General features: G+C 37.3%; 1 protein-coding gene across 9 annotated transcripts in view; it reads left to right on the top strand.

The window, feature by feature from the left end:
- The window catches only part of KLHL13 (kelch like family member 13), a 189,496-nt gene that overhangs the window by 76,358 nt on the left and 91,421 nt on the right, over nt 1-21,717 (top strand). For 6 of the 9 annotated variants that reach the window (XM_070462219.1, XM_020881545.2, XM_020881550.2 and 3 more), the window contains exon 2: nt 3,775-3,848. The exons of the other annotated variants lie outside the window; for them this stretch is intronic. In XM_070462219.1, the coding sequence (XP_070318320.1) occupies nt 3,799-3,848 (50 nt within the window). In that variant the 5' untranslated portion in view covers nt 3,775-3,798. The remainder of the gene's footprint in view (nt 1-3,774; nt 3,849-21,717) is intronic. 9 annotated transcript variants of the gene reach the window in all.

The raw sequence follows: 21,717 nt of genomic DNA, 5'->3' as shown, positions 1-21,717 counted from the left end.
ATTACAATTATTTGCTTATTAATGAATCATATTTTCTGTGCACCTTCTGTTTATATTATTTGCTCACTTTTTCTATAGTGTTTTACTGGTTTTACTGATGAAGTGTATAAGTTAAAATCATTAACTGTTGTGTATTGTGAATTTTTTTCCTACTTTATCAGATGCCATTTGACTTTGCGGCATTTTTGAAGTACAGAGTTCTAATTTTTTGCTATAATCAGCTTTAATAGTTTTTTTCCTTTATGGTTCCTGGCCTCTAGGTGCTGCTTACCTTCTCCACTGAATCATAAATAATTTCACTTGAGTTTTCTTTGGTCCTGCTTCAAAGCTTCCTTTTTTTAAATCTTTGATCCTTCTGGAATTTATTCAGTGTATGAAATGAAGAGGTGTACATCCTATTTATTTTTCTAACTGACTAACTGATTGTCCCCCAATCATTTAATCATCTCTATTTCTCTTTCTTGTTTGAAGACCACCTTCACTGTAGAGTAATTCCCTGGTGTATTTGAATTACTCCCAAGTTATTAAAAATGTATTTATTTCTGTTTTATTTTTCAAACCACTGCAGTGTGACACTCATATGGAACTACTCTTGAAAAGAGATCATCATGGACTTTATAGCTGTCAAATCATTTAGCTGTATATTACTTTGGGCAGAAAGTGAAACAGTTGAATACTCTCCGACCACTCTTCTTCTAAACTATCCTTCTTTTCACATTTCTCTTAGTTTCCCTCCTACCTATTGTCTCATTTCTTTGCTAGGTGGTCTTCCTCTGTTTCTTGCATAAAAGTGTTCATTGGATTTGCACTTTTCTCCTAGCTTGAGTAATATTTCCCTGTCTCATCCCTTGAGCTAAATATTAACTGGCTAAATATTCCTGTGTTTTCATTTCTACTTCCAACCTAAATCTAGAACTATATTTCCAATTTTCTATTAGATACTATATGATGTGCTCTGGGTTATTTCAGTATGTCTATACAAACCATTGTTGTCCTTGTTTTTTATGTTTTTCTTTCTTTCTATACCCTACCTCACTTGATATCTTCACCATTTCTTCCTGTTACTTAGATTTTGTCTTTGATATGTCTCCTTATCCCTTTAAAATCTGTCAGTAATCTGTCACAGGTCCTAGTTCTTCCTGCCTATTCTCATAGTCCTTGTCTGTGCTTTCATTTCGTGCCTTGATTTTGAAAGTAGTTTCTTACCAGTCTCCATATTTCTGGTCCCTCTGTCTCTGATCCAGCCCCACATTACAGGCAGTGTTAACTTTCTACTACATATATTTGACCATGGTTAAAAGCAGTTGATTTCATTTATATCATGTATAAGTTGTTCACATGCACTTACTTCCTCTTTCTTCCTAACTCCATTAAAATGAGAGTAAAGAAATGGAAAAATTCAAAAGGACAAAGAGAACAGGAGTGGAAACACTGACAGATGTGAGGTTGGAACTATTTTATTTTATTTTTTTTTACTTTTAGCAAAGAAAGTTACAACTCCAATATCTTCCCCTACATGAACTTTTGAGAGAAACCAACTCATTCTTCCCATAGAATTCCTAGTATTTCAAGACTTGGAGGCGCCTGGTCTGCAGAAGGCAGGAATGAGTCATGAGATTGAAAACACAGGCTGTTCCTTGAAAGTCTTTAAAATAAGTGGCTAAAGTCCCCTGTACCCCCTCTCTGCTCCTCTGGAGACCAGAGGGTTATTATCTGGAGAATTTGACAGGAGAGCCCCAATCTCAGAGATCCAGGTGCAGCAAGTGGATTGCTTAAAGCAAACTTTTGGACTCTGTGGGAGAAGGCAAGGGTGGGATGTTTTGAGAGAACAGCATTGAAACATGTATATTATCAAGGGTGAAACAGATCACCAGCCCAGGTTGGATGCATGAGACAAGTGCTCGGGGCTGGTGCACTGGGAAGACCTAGAGGGATGGAGTGGGGAGGGAGGTGGGAGGGGGGATCGGGATGGGGAATACATGTAAATCCATGGCTGATTCATGTCAATATATGGCAAAAACCACTACAATATTGTAAAGCAATTAGCCTCCAACTAATAAAAATAAATTGGAAAAAAAATTAAATAAAAAATAAAAAAATAAATCTCAAGCAGAAAGCTTAAAAAAAAAAAACAATGGGATTACATGAAAGTTCGCATACCTCATTTGGGGACCTCTGTGTTCTACTCTAGATGTAATTGGTAAGATGTTTCATGAGTTATTTTCACATTCCCGGATTCCTAATGGTGATCTAGATATAATAGGTTTTCTCTTGGCACATCCTGTAAAAAATCAAGTAGCCTAATAAGCAAAATGAAAAATTTCTCAATGTCTCAAAACTAACTGGTTAAACATTTTTAGAAAAGGTAAGTCAAAAGTCAGTTGATTTTGAGATGCTTAAAATATTTTGTTTAGGCTACTCAGTTTCTTGTAATAACAAGATTATAAGCAGAAAAATGTGATTGTGCAAATAAGTGTAAATGCTGTGTTTTCATTTGATTTGTTTCTTTTTTAGAGTTTTGAAGACCCAAGAAACAGAGTATAGTTGACCCTTATACAACACAGCACTTAGGAGCACCAGCCCTCAAGCAGTTGAAAATTCTCGTATTGCTATCTCTGTCTCAAAAAAATAAAAGAATTGATAAATTGTGCACCCATGGATGGGAAGTTGAAACAGTTTGGATAGAATCAGGACTCAAACCCTAGTTCTTTTGATTCCACATATTGTGATCTCTAATCAAACACAAACTTTTCCCCACACTTAGTTAATTTAAAGATCTATACAATAAAAATGTGTGTACTATATTTATTGAAAAAAGTCCACATGTAAGTGGGCCTGCATATTTCAAACCTGTGTTGTTCAGGGATCAACTATACTTTTTTCTCTTCTGCTGTTTTTGCTTTTGTCCCTAAATTAAGGGACAGGAAGAAGGCAGGGAACAATTTTCCCCTCTAGCTTCATTATTTTAGGTTTTCACATAGTTTTGTAACAAGCATAATTATATGAACAAACTAAATTGGATACTGTACATTTTTACCTTCCCAATGCAATAAATTGATTTTATTAACAAGAAACATTTATGTAAAATATACACGTTTGCTTCCCGATATATTTGAAATTAATAGAACGCATTAAATGCATTCTTTATCGCCAATGCAAAGCATCCAGACTACTAAAAACATATAGTTACTACCACCCCACCTGCTCTTTCCCATGAAAGCAACATTCTTACCTCCATTACCTATTTTATATCCTTAAAATTTAAAAGTCTTTAAAGCATCTCTCTATGCTTACTTTTAAGCAATCACTTGGAAAATTATGGGCCCTCCATGTGGTCCCCACAGGCCTCAAGGCCCCCTGGTAACTTGGGATTCAACGCCATCTCTGAATCTGCTTGTCAAATGTTTGCCTCAGCTCTTTGCTTCTAGATTCTGTGTCTCACCCAGCATCACACAGACTCCCCCAGGTCTTCTGACTCTCTCATTTAATCCAACTTCCTGTTTACATGGCGGTTTTTCTATAGTTAATTGTTGGCTAATGATTTCAAATGAAATTAGCCAGTACTCTTTTAATGATTCAGTACTGAATTTTGTAGGTATTTTGACTATTGCAGATTCAGTTTCTTAATTTTCATAAGCTGTAATATGGACACTAGGTACATGGATATACATTTTGCCTATCACAAAGTATGTAAAATATTACAAAGGTAGCATAATGTGAAAATTCAAGTATTGATTTTCATAGTAAATATTGACTTCTTTTCCTCCTGCACAGGTCATTATCCAACTTTTAGAGGTGATGGATCATCTGCATAGAGGGGAATCAATTGCTGCAATACTCCGTAACCGGTATATTTATGGAAGCAGTTTACCTTATAAGTTATATAATGTCTCTTCCATTTATTTATTTACCTAACATAAGTCAGTACTCAGTAAATATTTGTTGAGTACCTGTTATAAAATTAAAATATTTGCTATATGAGTAAATAGAAGAATGCCTGAGTGACAAAGAAATGGAATAAAGCGAATGTTAATGATTGTATTCTGAGCTAATGAAAAAATAGAAAATATAACTAGAAATCAAAATTGGTGGACATTGTGAACACCTGGAATTCAGTCAGTGGAGCTATTGATGTGAATTTTTGGTTTTAAAGCATATCGATGAATAAATAGGTCTTCCCTGGTAGCTCAGCTGCTAAAGAATTCTGCAATGCAGGAGACCTCGGTTCTATTCCAGAGTCGGGAAGGTCCACTGGGGAAGGGATAGGCTACCCACTCCAGTATTCTTGGCCTTCCCTGGTGACTCAGATGGTAAAGAATCCTCCTGCAATGTGGGAGACCTGGGTTTGATCCCTGGGTTGGGAAGATCCCCCGGAGGAGGGCATAGCAACCCACTCCAGTATTATGGCCTGGAGAATGGAATTCAGTCAGTGGAGCTGTTGATATGAATTTTTTGTTTTAAAGTATATAAGTGAATAAATACTGGTATCCATTGCTTACAAATAGATGTCTCAACAAAGTATTTTTTAAAAATAGTATTGCCTGTGATTGTGTGTACATTGTTGTTATTGAAATTCCAGTTAAAACTTTTTCAGGGACTTATGAGAAATTCAGAGCTGCTTCTGTCAATTTAGGATTTTAAACTTGTGGTTTAAAGAAATATGGCAAAAAAAGAAAGAAAGAAATATGGCCTTTACTTTGTAGGTGTGAAAGAGTATCTCTTATTCTCAGTATTTTAATTGTACAGCTCTGGTGAAATATTTGAAGTAATACGCTGAAGTTGTCTATATCATGGTTCTGACAGTTACTCGTGAAGCCTTGGTTAAGTTTTTTAGTTGCTCTGTACCTTAACTTCCTCATCTATGAATTGAGTGCAATAATAATACCTATATCTCAAAGTAATTTTGTGAATTAAATAAATGTCTACTGTGTGTGTGTGTGTGTGTGTGCACGTGCACGCGTGTGTGTGGAGAGCAGGAGCTTGGCAAATAATTCAAAGTATAACAGTGCTTGTATTGAAATACAAATGTAGGATTTTAACTATTTCAAAAATACAATATTTTTGTTACTCAGTTCTGAAGTACTTTAAAAATAGCTTCCCTGGTGGCTCAGAGGGTAAAGCGTCTGCCTGCAATGCAGGAGACCTGGGTTTGATCTCTGGGTTGGGAAGATCCCTGGAGAAGGAAATGGCAACCCACTCTAGTATTCTTGCCTGGAGAATCCCATAGACAGAGAAGCCTGGTAGGCTGCAGTCCATGGGGTCACGGACACGACTGAGAGACTTCACTCACTCACTCACTCATTAAAAGACTATGGAAGGAGGGGAAAGGTTGAAGTATGAAGGAGACATATATAAAATCATTGTTATTTGAAAGATACCATGCTAGGAATTTTGCATAGTATTCCCATCAAAGGAAAATCATATGAAGAGTACATGCTTGTTGGAATGTGGGCAAGGGGCTGTAACGTAGACTTATTCAGAGATACTGGACACAAGGAAGTCATTGCAGGAATACTGCGTGGCCACATAGAAGAGAAGAGTAGATTGCAGGGGTAGATTTCTAGTGGGGAATTGAGACTGCAGAGTTCATGTGCTGCTTAAGCCGGGGGTCTGTATCACACATTTGGAAGAGGAACTAGTAGGAGGGCAGTATTTCCTAAGCTCAAGTTGATAACTGAGGTAGTTATAGCACAATTGAATTTGTTTCCATTATTATTATTGAGATATAATTACATATAGTAAAATACACAAACATTTAAATACTTTGCACAAACATATAAATATATTAAATACATTTAAATATATATAAACATTTAAATATATTAAATATATACATTTAAATATACATCTGGATTTATTTTTATACATGTAAGCATCCAGGTAACCACGACCGAGGTCAAGATATAAAACCGCTCCATCATTCCAGAGAACTCCCTTGTTCCCCGCTCCAGTTCGTGTCTCCTCCCCTCCTACAGACTTGTGTATCTTGGGTTCGTGTTGCTTGTTCTTGAACTTCATGTAAATGTAGTCTAACACTGTGTATTATTTTGTGTATGGCTTCTGTTGTTCAAAATAATGTTTTTGAAATCCATCATTATTGCAGGTATCAATAATTCCTTCTTTTTATTGCTCTGTAGTAGTCCCTTATTTAAATATACCACAATTTATCCATTTCTTGTTGAGAGTCATTTAAGTTATAGTCATTATTTGGCTATTATGAATTAAGCTGTTGTTGACATTTTTAGCAAATCTTTTTGTGACCATATATACTCATTTCCTTTGGCTATATACCTAGAAATAGAATTGGTGGGTCATATGTGTATATATATTTATTTTATTTATTTGACATTATTAGAAACTGCCAAACACCTTTAAAGACGTTATACCAGTTTCTTCTCAGACCAATAAAAAGTGAGAATCTTTACAAACTCTTGGTGTTTAATTTTAGTTATTCTCTTGGGTATATAGTTGTTTCCCACTGTGGTTTTCACTTTGCATTTTCCTCATGTGGAATGATGTGAGTTTGTTTTTGTATGTTTGTTAGCTATTTGTCTATCTTTTAGAAGTATCCAGATCTTTTGCCCATTTAAAAATTGATTTTTTTCACTTTGAGTTTTTAAGAGTTTTTAAATTTTTTCTTGATATTTAGATAGATGTATTATGAATATTTTCTTCCAATCTGTAGCTTCCATCCCATTTCTTGTTAGTGTCTTTTGGTGAGCAGTTTTATTTTGTTTCATTTTTATGAAGTTCAACTTGTCACTTTTTCTTTATGCTCAGTAACTTTTGCATCTTTCTAAAAATCTTTACCCTCCCAAATCTCAGGCTTTCTCCCTGATGTTTTAGCCCCTGCATTGTAAGTGCATTCTTGACCATAAACTTAAATAAATGAACTTATGACATGTTTGTGTACACAAATTGTAGACCAGTTTCATATTCTAAATAAAAAAGAAATCAGACACATTTAGGAATGTATGAGAAGTATTAACCCTTTGTGACTCAGTTCAGTTCAGTCACTCAGTCGTGTCCGACTCTTTGTGACCCATGAATCGCAGCACACCAGGCCTCCCTGTCCATCACCAACTCCTGGAGTCTACCCAAACCCATGTCCATCGAGTTGGTGATGCCATCCAGCCATCTCATCCTCTGTCATCCCCTTCTCCTCCTGCCCCCAATCCTTCCCAGCATTAGGGTCTTTTCCAATGAGTCAACTCTTCGCATGAGGTGGCCAAAGTATTGGAGTTTCAGCTTCAACATCAGTCCTTCCAATGAACACCCAGGACTGATCTCCTTTAGGATGGACTGGTTGGATCTTCTTGCAGTCCAAGGGACTCTCAAGAGTCTTCTCCAACACCACAGTTCAAAAGCATCAATTCTTCGGCGCTCAGCTTTCTTCACTGTCCAACTCTCACATCCATACATGACCACTGGAAAAACCATAGCCTTGACCAGATGGACCTTTGTTGGCAAAGTAATGTCTCTGCTTTTTAATATGCTATCCAGATTGGTCATAACTTTCCTTCCAAGGAGTAAGCGTCTTTTAATTTCATGGCTGCAAATCACCATCTGCAGTGATTTTGGAGCCCAGAAAAATAAAGTCTGACACTGTTTCCACTGTTTCCCCATCTATTTGCCATGAAGTGATGGGACCAGATGCCATGATCTTAGTTTTCTGAATGTTGAGCTTTAAGCCAATTTTTCACTCTCCTCTTTCACTTTCATGAAGAGGCTTTTTAGTTCCTCTTCAGTTTCTGCCATAAGGGTGGTGTCATCTGCATATCTGAGGTTATTGATATTTCTCCCGGCAATCTTGATTCCAGCTTGTGCTTCTTCCAGCCCAGCGTTTCTCATGATGTACTCTGCATGTAAGTTAAATAAGCAGGGTGACAATATACAGCCTTGACGTACTCCTTTTCCTATTTGGAACCAGTCTGTTGTTCCATGTCCAGTTCTAACTGTTGCTTCCTGACCTGCATACAGGTTTCTCAAGAGACAGGTCAGATGGTCTGGTATTTCCATCTTTTTCAGAATTTTTCACAGTTTGTTGTGATCGATACACAGTCAAAGGCTTTGGCATAGTCAATAAAGCAGAAATAGATGTTTTTTTTGAACTCTCTTGCTTTTTCTATGATCCAGTGGAAAAACAAGACCGGGAGCTGACTATGGCTCAGATCATGAACTCCTTATTGCCAAATTCAGACTTAAATTGAAGAAAGTAGGGGAAACCACTAGACCATTCAGGTATGACCTAAATCAAATCCCTTATGATTATACAGTGGAAGTGAGAAATAGATTTAAGGGACTAGATCTGATAGAGTGCCTGATGAACTATGGACGGAGGTTCATGACATTGTACAGGAGACAGGGATTAAGACCATCCCCATGGAAAAGAAATGCAAAAAAGCAAAATGGCTGTCTGAGGAGGCCTTACAAATAGCTGTGAAAAGAAGAGAAGCAAAAAGCAAAGGAGAAAAGGAAAGATATTCCCATTTGAATGCAGAGTTCCAAAGAATAGCAAGGAGAGATAAGAAAGCCTTCCTCAGAGATCAGTGCAAAGAAATAGAGGAAAACAACAGAATGGGGAAGACTAGAGATCTCTTCAAGAAAATTAGAGATACCAAGGGAACATTTCATGCAAAGATGGGCTTGATAAAGGACAGAAATGGTATGGACCTAACAGGAGCAGAAGATAATAAGTGGCAAGAGTACACAGAAGAACTGTACAAAAAAGATCTTCACAGCCCAGTTGATCACGATGGTGTGATCACTCACCTAGAACCAGAAATCCTGGAATGTGAAGTCAAGTGGGCCTTAGAAAATATCACTACGAACAAAGGTAGTGGAGGTGATGGAATTCCAGTTGAGCTATTTCAAATCCTGAAAGATGATGCTGTGAAAGTGCTGCACTCAATATGCCAGCAAATTTGGAAAACTCAGCAGTGGCCACAGGACTGGAAAAGGTCAGTTTTCATTCCAATCCCAAAGAAAGGCAATGCCAAAGAATGCTCAAACTACCGCACAGTTGCACTCATCTCACACGCTAGTAAAGTAATGCTCAAAATTCTCCAAGCCAGGCTTCAGCAATACGTGAACCGTGAACTTCCAGATGTTCAAGCTGGTTTTAGAAAAGGCAGAGGAACCAGAGATCAAATTGCAAACATCCGCTGGATCGTAGAAAAGGCAAGAGAGTTCCTTTGTCACTAGGAGTGTTTTATTCCAGAGTGTGAATTCTTTAATACCATGAAAGCTACTCATATGATGCAGTCTGTCAGTAGATTTCATAAGAAATAAAAGATAGAGTAAATGCTGAAGGTGTTTGGGAAGATTCATTGCCTGTTTTAAGATTTAGAGTTAGTGAGTGATAGAAAGTTGTACTCTTAACAAGAAAAATAATTATCTGTCTGAAACCAACAAACAAGCATCGCACTTGGTGATAGATGTAAGAGTTGTTCCTTAAGCAGCAACATAACAAAGATGCCCTCTATCACCATTTTTAAATATGTATCTGTAAACTATGGCCAGTGTCAATGAAGAGGCATAGTTCACTGGAAGGAGGAAACAAAAATGATCAAGTTTTAGAAGATAGGGTCATGTACCTACGAAAGCTAAGACTTAAAAACAACTTCTTTGTTCACAGAATTTTAATTTAAGTTCTAAAATGTAGTTGGATATAAGGTAAAAATTGCAAAAGAATACCTTTTATCTGTATCAGACATAGCCGTTTAGAATATATAATGGGGACTTCACTGGTAGTGCAGTGGATAGGAATCTTCCTGCCCATGCAGGGGACACAGATTCAGTCCCTTATCCGGGAAGACCCCACATGCCATGGAGCAGTTGAGCCTGTGCACCACAACTCCTGAGCCTGCACTCTAAAGCCCACGAAGGTGCAAGTACTGAGCTTATGTGCTGCAACTTCTGAAGCCTGTGTGCCCTAGAGCCCGTGCTCTGCAACAAGAGATGCCACCGCAATGAGAAGCCTGCACACCGCAACGAAGAGTAGCCTCCACTCACTGCAACTAGAGAAAGCCTGGGCAAAGCAATGAAGACCCAGCACAGCCAAAAATAGATAAATAAATAGACTATATAAGGGAAAACATTCCATTTACAAAAGCCATAAAATTAAATTGTTCAGCGTTAGTCACTCAGTCGTGTCCGACTCTTTGTGACCCCGTGGACTATAGCCCACCAGGCTCCTCTGTCCATGGAATTCTCCAGGCAAGAATACTGGAATGGGTTGCCATTTCCTTCTCCAGGGGATCTTCCTGACCCATGGATCAAACCCAACTCTTCCCGCATTGCAGGCAGACTCTTTACCGACTGAGCCACTAGGAAAGCCCTTTAGTAATAAACCCAATAAAAGCTTCTAAGACCTACATGAAGAAACTTTAAAAATTCAACTGAGAGATAAGAAGGAATTTTTTTTTTTTAATGGAGAGACATTGTATGGTCCTTGATTAAAAGACTAGATTTTGGGAAGAGACAAGCTTTTCCCAAATTGTTTTATAGATTTAATACAAACTTAATAGGAAATATAAAATGTCAAAGTGACTTTTCAATAAGATAATAAATGTATGGAAGAAATGTATTCCCATTGTTTAATGTCTGGCATGTGTAGTAGTAATTACTGGTCAAAAAATTCTAATGATTTTTTCTGCTTATAATTCAGCAAACATTTATTGTGTAATTACTAAGTGCTAAACGTTTTCATTAGTTATTTTTGGCTGTGCTGGGTCTTCGTTGCTGTGTGCAGGCTTTCTCTAGTTGCAGCGAGCAGAGGCTGCTCTCTAGTTATGATGTTTGGGCTTCCCATTGCAGTAATTTCTCTTGTTGTAGAGCAAAAGCTCTAGGGCATGTGGGCTCAGTAGTTGCAACACACAGGCTTAGTTGCTCCATAGCATGTGGGATCTTCCTGGACCAGGGATTGAACCCATGTCCCCTGCATTGGCAGGCGGACTCTCAACCACTGGGCCACCAGGGGAGCCTCGATGATGACTATATTAAAAATGATGAATCTTTGTTCTTATTGAACTTATATTTTGATGGAGATTGGGGTGGGGTCAGACAAGAACCAAATATATATTTATGTATGAGAAAGTTAATGCAGAACATTAATAAACAAGGTAGATAAAGAGTTAAGGGTGGAGGTTTGCAGTGCAGAATAGCATTAATCTTTTATTAGTCTTAGATGTTTTTAGTCTTGCAGTCTACCATTCATCATATGTTTTACCATGCTAGAAGTTTTATTCCAGTGATTCATCTGGTATAGAGAGAGGTCAGCCATACATGACTTGCTTTACTGCAAACATCATCTCAGTGTGAGCATTGTCCTCTCATTGACAGTACACATTACGGCACTGTCAGGGAGGGCACATTTGGTAAGAGTCACCCAGTTGGTGTTGTGTGGTGGTGTGTTCTGTTGGGGTTCCTAACTATAGTAAGGATTTCTGCAATGATGTAGAAAGCTCTGACAGTGTTCCAATTTTCTAAAAAGTATTCTTTGGTAAATAAAACAGAGCATATAATATTGTCTGGTATTTGCAACACAGGAAAAAGAGTGCCAGACACTGTATAATCGGATTTTCATCCCTTTAACAAATATTATGCACCACTTACTGTGCAAGGTGTTCGGGGTATGGCAGTGAATGATAATACATGGTTCCCTGTCAGCTAGGTGACTACCGTAGTAGGGAAAATAAGAAATGAGGAGAGTCTGTACAAAGGTGGTGGCAGAGGAAATGATGAAGAGTGGGGAGGAAGTTGTGAAATATTTGGGGCAACTTTAACAATACTTGATATTCAACTAGATTCTTCACATTCCAATCAATATGATCTTTTAAAATTGCTTATCTGATAATGTGGTCCAGACTGCCCTTTCCTGTCTCCAGCTATTGAAATCCTACCTGTTCTCCAAGACCCTCATCAAATTGTATGCCCTGTCTATCAGCCTTCCCTATCAATCCAAGCAGATGATCAAAAAGAAAGAAAGAAAGTGTAGCCCTTAGTCGTGTCAAACTCTTTGTGCTCCTATGGATTGTAGCCCGCCAGTCTCCTCTGTCCACGGGATTTTCCAGGCAGATGATCAGGAGGGTCTCTCTCTTTTGTCTGTGAGCCATTTTTCCCTGTAATGAATTTTCTCATGTTTGGTTCTGCATTGAAGTAATTTGAGCATGTCTTTGCTTACAGCATCATTAAGAGAGCTCTTTCAGAGTGTGACTGCCTGCATCTAATGCATATTTACATCACATTGTATATAATTCAGAGTTTTGTACATAACAGGCATTCATCAAATATTTACAGACATTATAACATGTATCAACAATTATTTGTTGCTTATGATTTTATTTGCTTAAATTGTTTAGGATAGCTTTGTTTTCCACAGTCAACTCTTACTAAGAGTTAAATAATTGGATATTAAACAGTAATCATTAAATTGTAAAATAGACTAATGAAATTTATTACAGATTACTAGGAATAAGCTCATACTTTTTAAACTGGCTTAATGTATAATCATTTCTTTTTTTTTTAATCATTTCTTTTTTATGTTGAAAATTTACTACAACAAAATATGACTCATAATTAAGAAAAGTTAATTTTATGTTTTCTTCTCAAAGCTAGCATATAAATGTATGTGCGTTCTATAGAGCCTTAATTGTTTTTAAAACTATAGAAACAGCTATAATCATTTCTTACTATATGATGTCAAGGGAATACAGGGCTTTAAATCTGGTCATTTGATAGTTTAAAATATTGAGCCTTTACTATTTATCAAGCACTGGTCTCATCTGTAACATTTAAGGATTGGAAAATCCTGACCTTCCTTTTAGTTTTGAAAGTTGGAATTATATCTTTAAACCTAGGCACATAGTAGTTGATAAACAACACGTCTTTGATTAACCTTGAAAATGGTCATTCATTGACGATATCCTTTTATTACTCTTTTCACAATTCAACTTTTTAAACTTCTATGAAGATATGATTTTCTGTGCTTTCTAAAGATTAAAAATTTATGAGAATCTAGTTTTATCTTTGCTAAATTGAGTCAATGATTATAATAAGTTTAATTCTTTGGTGGAAGTTGTCTATAAACATTATAATATGAGGGTAATGCACAAATTTCTGAGGCCAGTTACATTTTATAGTATGGACTTTTATTTTGGCTCAGAAATTCTATAGATCTTGGGTTACCTATTATTATTGTTTAATATATTGCAGTATATGCGTGTTTATCAGCATATTTGTTCCTTTCACCGAAGAGTTACATATCTTTATACAAAGGGCATGGAATTGTTAGTAATGTTTTCCTGTTTGATCTTTCTAGAGAATTTTCCAGGCCATAGGAAGTGTCTCTGTTTCTGGGGAGAGGAATTACTACCCTGATTCCTCTCTCTATGTCTTGAATATTCCTGTTCATGATTCTATGCATAGTCTACACATTCTTTCTGGGCCATCTCATCTACAGCCATTATTTCAATTCCAAACTGTATGTGAAGACCTTAACATTTCTGTTTAACATTTAAATCTTTTTCGTGAGTCCTCAACTAAAAAGTTCTATATTCCTCTCTCTACTAGTTTTTCATTTGTTTTGACTTTACAAATAATTCATATTTATTATGTAACACTTAAAGTAGCAAATTATATACATGTATGCAGAGAAAATAATCACCATAAGTAACTCTCTTAAACCCCCTTCATGCATTTTCACTCTAGTTTTTGGTGTATTTTAAAATGTAACTGAAGTTGTGATTATTGAATGTGATATGGTATATGTGCTTAGAGGAGAAGCTTTGAAATCTTCCAAATATAGGTTCAAATCAAACTCTACTAGTTACAAGCTGTGTGAACTTTGGAAAGTTTCTTAACCTCTCTGAATGTGTTTCCTCATCTATAAAATAAAAGAGTGTCATTGTTTTGGATTGTTCTAAGAATAAAATAAAATTTAGTAAGTCAGCCACATTTCTGGTACATGGTAAATTCTCAATAAATGGAAGAGCTTACTGTTTTATTATACTTTATATCACATCCGTTTTCCTTAGTTGTATCATGAACATTTTCACATGTCAATAAAAACTTGTAGTAGCTATAATAGCTGCAAAGTATAAACTCTTTCATGGTACAAATGATTTCTTAACACTAAATATTTAGGTTGGATCCACTTTGGGAGTATTACTTGTTTTAGTGTCTGCCATATCTATCATATTTTCTCTCCTCACTTTAATATTTGTTATCTTTTTTCCTTTACTTAATGGATTTATTTTAAACTGTATCAGACTCTCTCTTTACTTTCTCTGATATACATTTTTGTTGTTACTCTGGTTTAGTTTCCTGGTAGTTGGCCAGTATAATTTATTGCTTTCCTCATCTGATCATGTTATCTTATTTGGCTTCCTCTTCCTGCTTTATTGATTCTTGTTCTCCTGAATGTTTTCTTGTTCTCTTGAAAGTGCCAAAAACTTTCAGCATTGTTTTCTGACTCCTGTATGAAAACATTTGCAGAGTTCTGCTCTTTCTCTGTGCCTTTATGATGACAAATCTCCTTTTCCTTGCTTTTCAATACATTTTCATTACCCCCACGCTAATTGTTTTTCTATTTGTTTATTCTTAGAGGAAGAAAGATTCTTTGAATGGCGTTTGTAATGGCTGTTCCCTTTGTCTGGAATGTTCTTCCTCATGGTCTTTGTGTGGCTGGTTCTTCTTCTTTTCAGGTCTCCACTGAAATATCCACTTAAAGTTTTTCTTTGACCACCCCCTCTGAAGAGGCCACTTGTTTAGTGTCACACTCACCTAGTTCCATTCTCTGCATGACTCATCACTATCACTATTAGATATTTTCCTTCTTTGTTTATTATCTATTCGCTTTTGCTAAAATAGAAGCTGTAGGAGGGCAGGGATATTGTCTGTCTTATTGATTAATTTTATCACCCAGCACCATGTCTTGTACATTTTAGTTGTACAGTAGGTATTAATAATAATGAATTAACCATTGCCCCTCTATGTGCTCTTGGGTACTAATCCAACCCCTTCCTCAGAGTTTTACCCAGATAGAAATAAATGAAATAAATAAATGAGGGAGGAAAGACAGTTCTTCCTTGAAGGACAATTCCAAATTATGTATATGTGTTTGTATGTATTGAGTTGGCCAAAAAGTCCTTTTGGGTCCATAAGATGTTACAGGAAAACCCAAACAGACTTTTTGGCCAACCCAATATATATTTCCCCATCCAGCAGATAGGGAGAAGGCAATGGCACCCCACTCCAGTACTCTTGCCTGGAGAATCCCATGGACAGAGGAGCCTGGTAGGCTGTAGTTCATGGGGTCGCTAAGAGTCAGACACAACTGAGCAACTTCACTTTCACTTTTCACTTTTCACTTTCATGCATTGGAGAAGGAAATGGCAACCCACTCCAGTGTTCTTGCCTGGAGAATCCCAGGGATGGGGGAGCCTGGTGGGCTGCCGTCTATGGGGTCGCACAGAGTTGGACATGACTGAAGCGACTTAGCAGCAGCAGCATTTACTTTCCAAAGGAAAGAGTGGAAAGGAAAACATAGTACCTTTATGGCGAAGAAATCTGGCACATACTCCCTGTGGTAGACTTAATAGTGCCTTCTCCCTGGTTGTTGGCCTAACCAACTCCCGTTTATCCTTCAAGACCCAGCAAAGGTCTTAACTCCTCTGTAATATCTTCACTAATATCAACTCCATTCCTCTTCCAAACAGAATGAGGTCTTCTTTTCTTATAACTCCCATAGTAGTAACAACTCATTTCAATGGTGATGGTAGGGTGGGATCTTTAATTGCAGCATGTGGGATCTAGTTCCCTGATTGGGATCGAACCTGGGCCCCCTGCATTGGGAGTGTGGAGTCTTAGCCCCTGGACCACCAGGGAAATCGCAAGGTCAAGGCATTTCTGCTGTATTTTGAAAGTGCGTACATATTAATTAATAGGTTAAGTGCTATAAATGAATTGGGGACCTGGAGGTTGACAAAAGTAAGCTTTTCTTTAAAAAGTTTTCACTTCTCTCCATTTCCTGTCTTTCAGTTTTTCCCCCTTTTCATCTTCCCAACAAATGCAGTTGCGTGGAGAGTGTTGAAAGATTATATAAAATTTCCAAAGCCTCCTGAATCACAATTGGGTCATGGGTTATGTGGGACCCATGAAATAGTTCAGAGCCTTCCATGATGTGGATGCTTTTTGAAAATACACAGGCAACAAAGCTTTCCTTTATCTTCTGGTCATCACTGTCATGTGACATGTTGACTTCCGATCTCCTAATGCTTTTCTATCATTGCTTTGTTTTAGTTTTATAAATAATTTTATTTATTTATTTATTTTGGCTGTGCTGGGTCTTCATTGCTGCATGGGCTTTTCTCTATGCGGTGAGTGGGGACTACTCTCTAGTTGCGATCAATGCACAGGCTTCTCATTGCAGTGGTTTCTCTAGTTGCAGAGAAGTTGCAGGAGCTCTAGCATGCATGGGCCCAATAGTTGTGGCTCCCAGGCTCTAGAGCACAGGCTCAGTAGTTGTGGAGCATGGGCTTAGTTGCTCCTCGGCATGTGGGATCTTCCCAGATAAAGGATCAAACCATATCTCCTGCATTGGCAGATGGAGTCTTTACCACTGAGCCACCAGGAAGATCCCCCCGCCCAACCGTTGCTTCATTTTAAATTAAAATGAACAGAAAAAGAGTCATACCTTTTCTTTTTCCTGGAAGGAAGCTCCACTCTTACTTTGGATTATAGTTTCTGTGCCTGCCTTTGGGTTTTAGCTATGGCAGTTTCAAGCTTTGTGACCCCCAGGCAGCCCTATTTTGGGTCTCCTCTTAGAGTCCAAGGCCTTAATCTGCCATTGAGGGAAAAGGAATATGTCCTTCTCCCTCCCTGGGTATATTATGAAGTAAATTCTTCTGAAGGTGGAGACATTTTCCTTTATCAGCACAGCATGACATAGCTGACACAGATATGAGCTCCCAATAGCTAGAAAAAAAATTCTCTGGTGATTTTAGCAATCTGTTTTCCGGGAAACAAAATAACAGAGACAGCAGAGTTAATTTGAATTAAACTTGTTTTTTTCGACAGGAGCTGTGCATAGATATAGACAGTGTCATTTATTTTTCCTGGCACATTATTGAAAATAGTATTATGTAACTTCGTCTGAACTTGTCTGAGATCAGCCATTGTCCAGAGTTGGCAGGTCCCTCAGGCTTGGCTTAGGTCCCAATTTTGTCTTCTCAAGTTTGGGTGGCTGTTTGAGTCAGTGGGAGGCCCCTTAGAACATACTCTTCTCTCTAGGTTCCCTGAGGCAGGGCTAAAACCAGTAAGGCCTCTAGGGAGAGAAGAGCTATTTGATCTCTGGACCCTAGAGTCTGCCTCTTCATGTTACATTTATCCTTTGACCATGTGACATGTAGGGCAGAGTACATAACTATTAGCTCTTAATCCCATACTCCTATCCATTCCCTTTAAGGACAGTTCATTTACCTGAGAGACCCTTCTGCTGAAAAGGCAGAATGCAATCCTGAGTTTGAAAAACCCTGTTTTCTAGTCCTGCCTCTGCCAACAGTGGTAATTTATTTAGCATGCTACCCATTTCTTTTTCTTTCTCTCTCTCTTTTTTTTCCCAAACAGAAATACTTTCTTTCTCCTGTCTTGAAAATTAATGAGATGATATGCTTGAATTACATTTTTCTCCCTGGAAGGCTGACCCTACAGCAATTCAAGTTGATTTTTGAAAGGAGTTGAGAACAGAGTTAAGACTGCTTGTTTTTCTAAGAATAGTTGTGGCTCCACAGAAAAAGAGACTGCATTTCTTTAAAGATAGAAAAAGATTATAGAGATATTGTTCAACCCTCTTAAATGTAAAAAGGCAAGGAATGTGATATGCAAAGATGAGAGACCTTTTCCAAGTTCACGTAGTAAGGGAAAGATCCAGGACATCAATACCCAGGTTTTCTGACGTAAAGTATCATTTTTATTTCAGATACTTAAATTTTGCATATTTAAAGCAAAAAAAAAGTTTCTATAATAAAATGTTTTTTGTCAGATTTTCAGTATTGTTTGGTACATAAATTTTATATTTATAGTTAAATATGTATGTATTTATATACATAAATACATGGTATGTAGTATGTAGTCTATAATTACATGTATAAAATACTTTTGGCTATATAGTTCATGTAGTTTCTTTTCTGTGGGACGGATAAGTATTAATAAGGGAATTAACACTTGCATCAGTTATAATAAGGGAATAAGCCTTCATCTAATAATCAGTGGCAAGCAGGGAGGTAGATAAAAATATTACTAGATGGAATCTTAGCCCCATCTGTATCCTGAACATTACTGAGTGCTATTCTAGCATATTAGTTGGACATAAGCATATACTTAATGACATATCCATATCCAGGCACAACTCTTGCTGTTAAAAACATTGTTAGTTCAATTTCAGCTCATTCCCCTGCCTCAGTCATTTTGTTTTCTCTAAGACAGATTGCTAAAATCATCAATTCCTTTACAGTTGTCTATAGCCCCACATGGGCTTTCCTGGTGGCTCAGCGGTAAAGAATCTGCTTGTAGTGCAGGAGACATGGGTTCGACCCCTGGGTCAGGAAGATCCCCTGGAGGAAGAAAATGGCAACCCACTCCAGTACTCTTGCCTGGGAAATCCCATGGACAGAGGAGCCTGGTGGGCTACAGTCCATGGGATCACAAAGAATCAGACACAACTTAGTGACTAAACAACAATATAACCCTATATATTAGTTTCCTCTTGCTGTAATGAATAACCACAATCTCAGTGCTTAAAACAACACAGATTTATTATCTTGCAGTTCTGGAGGTCATGGGGCTAAAGTCAAGGTATAGACAGGACTGCGTTCCTTTTGGAGTCTTTAAGGGAAATTCTGTTTCCTTGCCTTTCTAATCTTCCAGAGCTGCCTACACTACTTTGCTCTCTTCCTCCATCTTCAAAGCCAGCAACAGTGGGTTGAGTTGGTCTCAGATCTCATCACTTGGACCTCTTCTGCTTCCTTCTTCCGTTTTAAGAATGCTTATGGTTACATTGAGTCTACTTGAATAATCCAGTGTAACACCTCCCTCTGCGTTTCCTAGCCCTCAATTTAATCACATCTGTAGTCCATTTTACCATGTCAGGTAACATATTCACAAACTGGGGATTAGGCAGTGTCCTAAGGATTAGGCCATTGTCTTGTTCACCACTCTCAGTATCCATGTCTACTCTGTCAATACCATGCTGTGTGTTTGAGAGTGTTAAGATAATGGATCTTTTTCAGTTTTAATAATTATTTTCTAAAACATTTATCCCTAATTCTTATTCCAGTGCCCTTCATGTACTTTCCTTACCTTATTAAGATGATTTTTACACATAATAGATGAAATACATGTATATTTATGTATATGAAAATTACAGAAATTTTGAAAAATGTAGAAAAGAAAATAAATCTCACATTACCCCACCTTATCTAAGGTAAACCAGTTATTGTGTTGGCATATATCCTTTCAACTGTTTTTCCATGCATATATTTTACATGATCATGATGTGTGTACAGTTTTCAGTTATACAAATTGATGCCATTAACACTTTCCATATCATTAACCATCTACCTAGTGAAAAAAATAACATTTTTTAAAATAAAATTGATCTATGTATAGTATAAAATTGAGAAAATGCAGAAAAGCATAAACAAAAAATAATTTCATTATTTAAATTCAACTATTTTAGCATTTAGATATATTTCACTCATTTTTTCCCTTTCTTTCTTAAAATAAAGCAAAATTAGACTCCTACCTTACACATATTTTTATGTCATGTATTTCTCTAATAATGCAATGTTAATGTTTCCCCATATGGGCTTCCCTGTGGCTCAGATGGTAAAGAATCTGCCTGCAATGTAGGAGACCCAGGTTTGATCCCTGGGTTGGAAAGATCCCCTGGAGAAGGAAATGGCAACCCACTCCAGTATTCTTGCCTGGAGAATTCCATGGACAGAGGAGGCTTGGTGGGCTACAGTTCATGGGGTCACAAAGAGTCAGACACGACTGAGCAACTAACACTTTCATTTTCACATTACTATTAAATATTTTAAATGGTTCATTTTGAAATAAGCCATATTGCAAAATTAATATATCTCATTATTTTTAGAACTTAGTACTTTTATTTATTTATTTTTTAGATTTTCTTTTTTTTTTAATTAGTTGGAGGCTAATTACTTTACATCATTACAGTAGTTTTTGTTATACATTGAAATGAATTAGCCATGGATTTACATGTATTCCCCATCCCAGTCCCCCCTCCCACCTCCCTCTCCACCCGATCCCTCTGGGTCTTCCCAGTGCACCAGGCCCGAGCACTTAGAACTTAGTACTTTCATGAAAAGAAATTTTATATCATTCAGTTGTTTTACTACTTGTTTAATATTTTGGTCTATATTTATATAAAATGTATGTATGATTGTTTTTATAAAATATAATAGATATTATTTTGTATTTTCATTTTTCATATATCAGTATATCTTTCTATGTCCCTATTCCTCCTCAGCATTTCTCAATGTCATATGCTTATAAAATCAAATGCTTATAAAAAACATAATAAACACTCAAATATTCCCTCTTATAATTGTTCTCATCAGCCTTGTTGTAAGTATTAGGTTGATGAAAAGTGTTAGTGGTAAAAAAGTAATTGCAGTTTCGGACCGTGAATTTTAAATCATTATAACTAGAGGCTCAAACACATCTTTATTAATCAAAATAGGAACCATTACAATCAACACATTTTTGTCAATGAGAAATAAGTTTGTTTATTCCTGTAGCATAAAAATCCATGCTTCAGGATTCGATGAACTCTTGGAAAGTATTTTCTGCCTCCTGCTGGTTGTGGAAGCATTTTCCCTGCAAAAAGTTGTTGAGATGCTTGAAGAAGTGGTAGTCAGTTGGCAAGAGGTCAGGTGAATATGGCAGATGAGGCAAAACTTCATAGCCCAATTCATTCAACTTTTGAAGTGTTGGTTGTATGATGTGCAGTCAGGCATTGTTATGGAGAAGAATTGGGCCCTTTCTGTTGACCTGTGCTGGCTGCAGGCATTGCAGTTTTTGGTGCATCTCTTCGATTCTCTGAGCATACTTCTCAGATGTAATGGTTTCACCAGGGATTCAGAAAGCTGTAGTGGATCAGACTGGCAGCAGACCACCAAACAGTAACCATGACCTTTTTTTGGTGCAAGTTGGCTTTGGGACAAAGGTCCGTATAGTCAAAGCTATGTTTTTTCAGTAGTCATATATGGATGTGAGAGTTGGACCATAAAGAAGGCTGAGCACCGAAAAATTGATGCTTTTGAACTGGTGCTGGAGAAGATTCTTGAGAGTCCCTTGGACTGCAAGGAGATCCAACCAGTCAGTCCTAAAGGAAATCAGTCCTGAATGTTCATGGAAGGACTGATGCTGAAGCTGAAGCTCCAATACTTTGGCAACCTGATGCGAAGAACTGACTCATTGGAAATAGACCCTGATGCTGGGAAAGATTGAAGGCAGGAGGAGAAGGGGACGACAGAGGATGAGATGGTTGGATGGCATCACCGACTCAATGGACATGAGTTTGAGCAAGCTCTGGGAGTTGGTGATGGACAGGGAAGCCTGGCATGCTGCAGTCCATGGGATCACAAAGAGTCAGACATGACTGAGCAACTGAACTGAACTGAACTGAAC

Source organism: Odocoileus virginianus, unplaced genomic scaffold (genome assembly GCF_023699985.2).
Source record: "Odocoileus virginianus isolate 20LAN1187 ecotype Illinois unplaced genomic scaffold, Ovbor_1.2 Unplaced_Scaffold_1, whole genome shotgun sequence".
NCBI lineage: Eukaryota > Metazoa > Chordata > Mammalia > Artiodactyla > Cervidae > Odocoileus > Odocoileus virginianus.
This window is presented reverse-complemented; position numbering and strand designations above follow the sequence as displayed.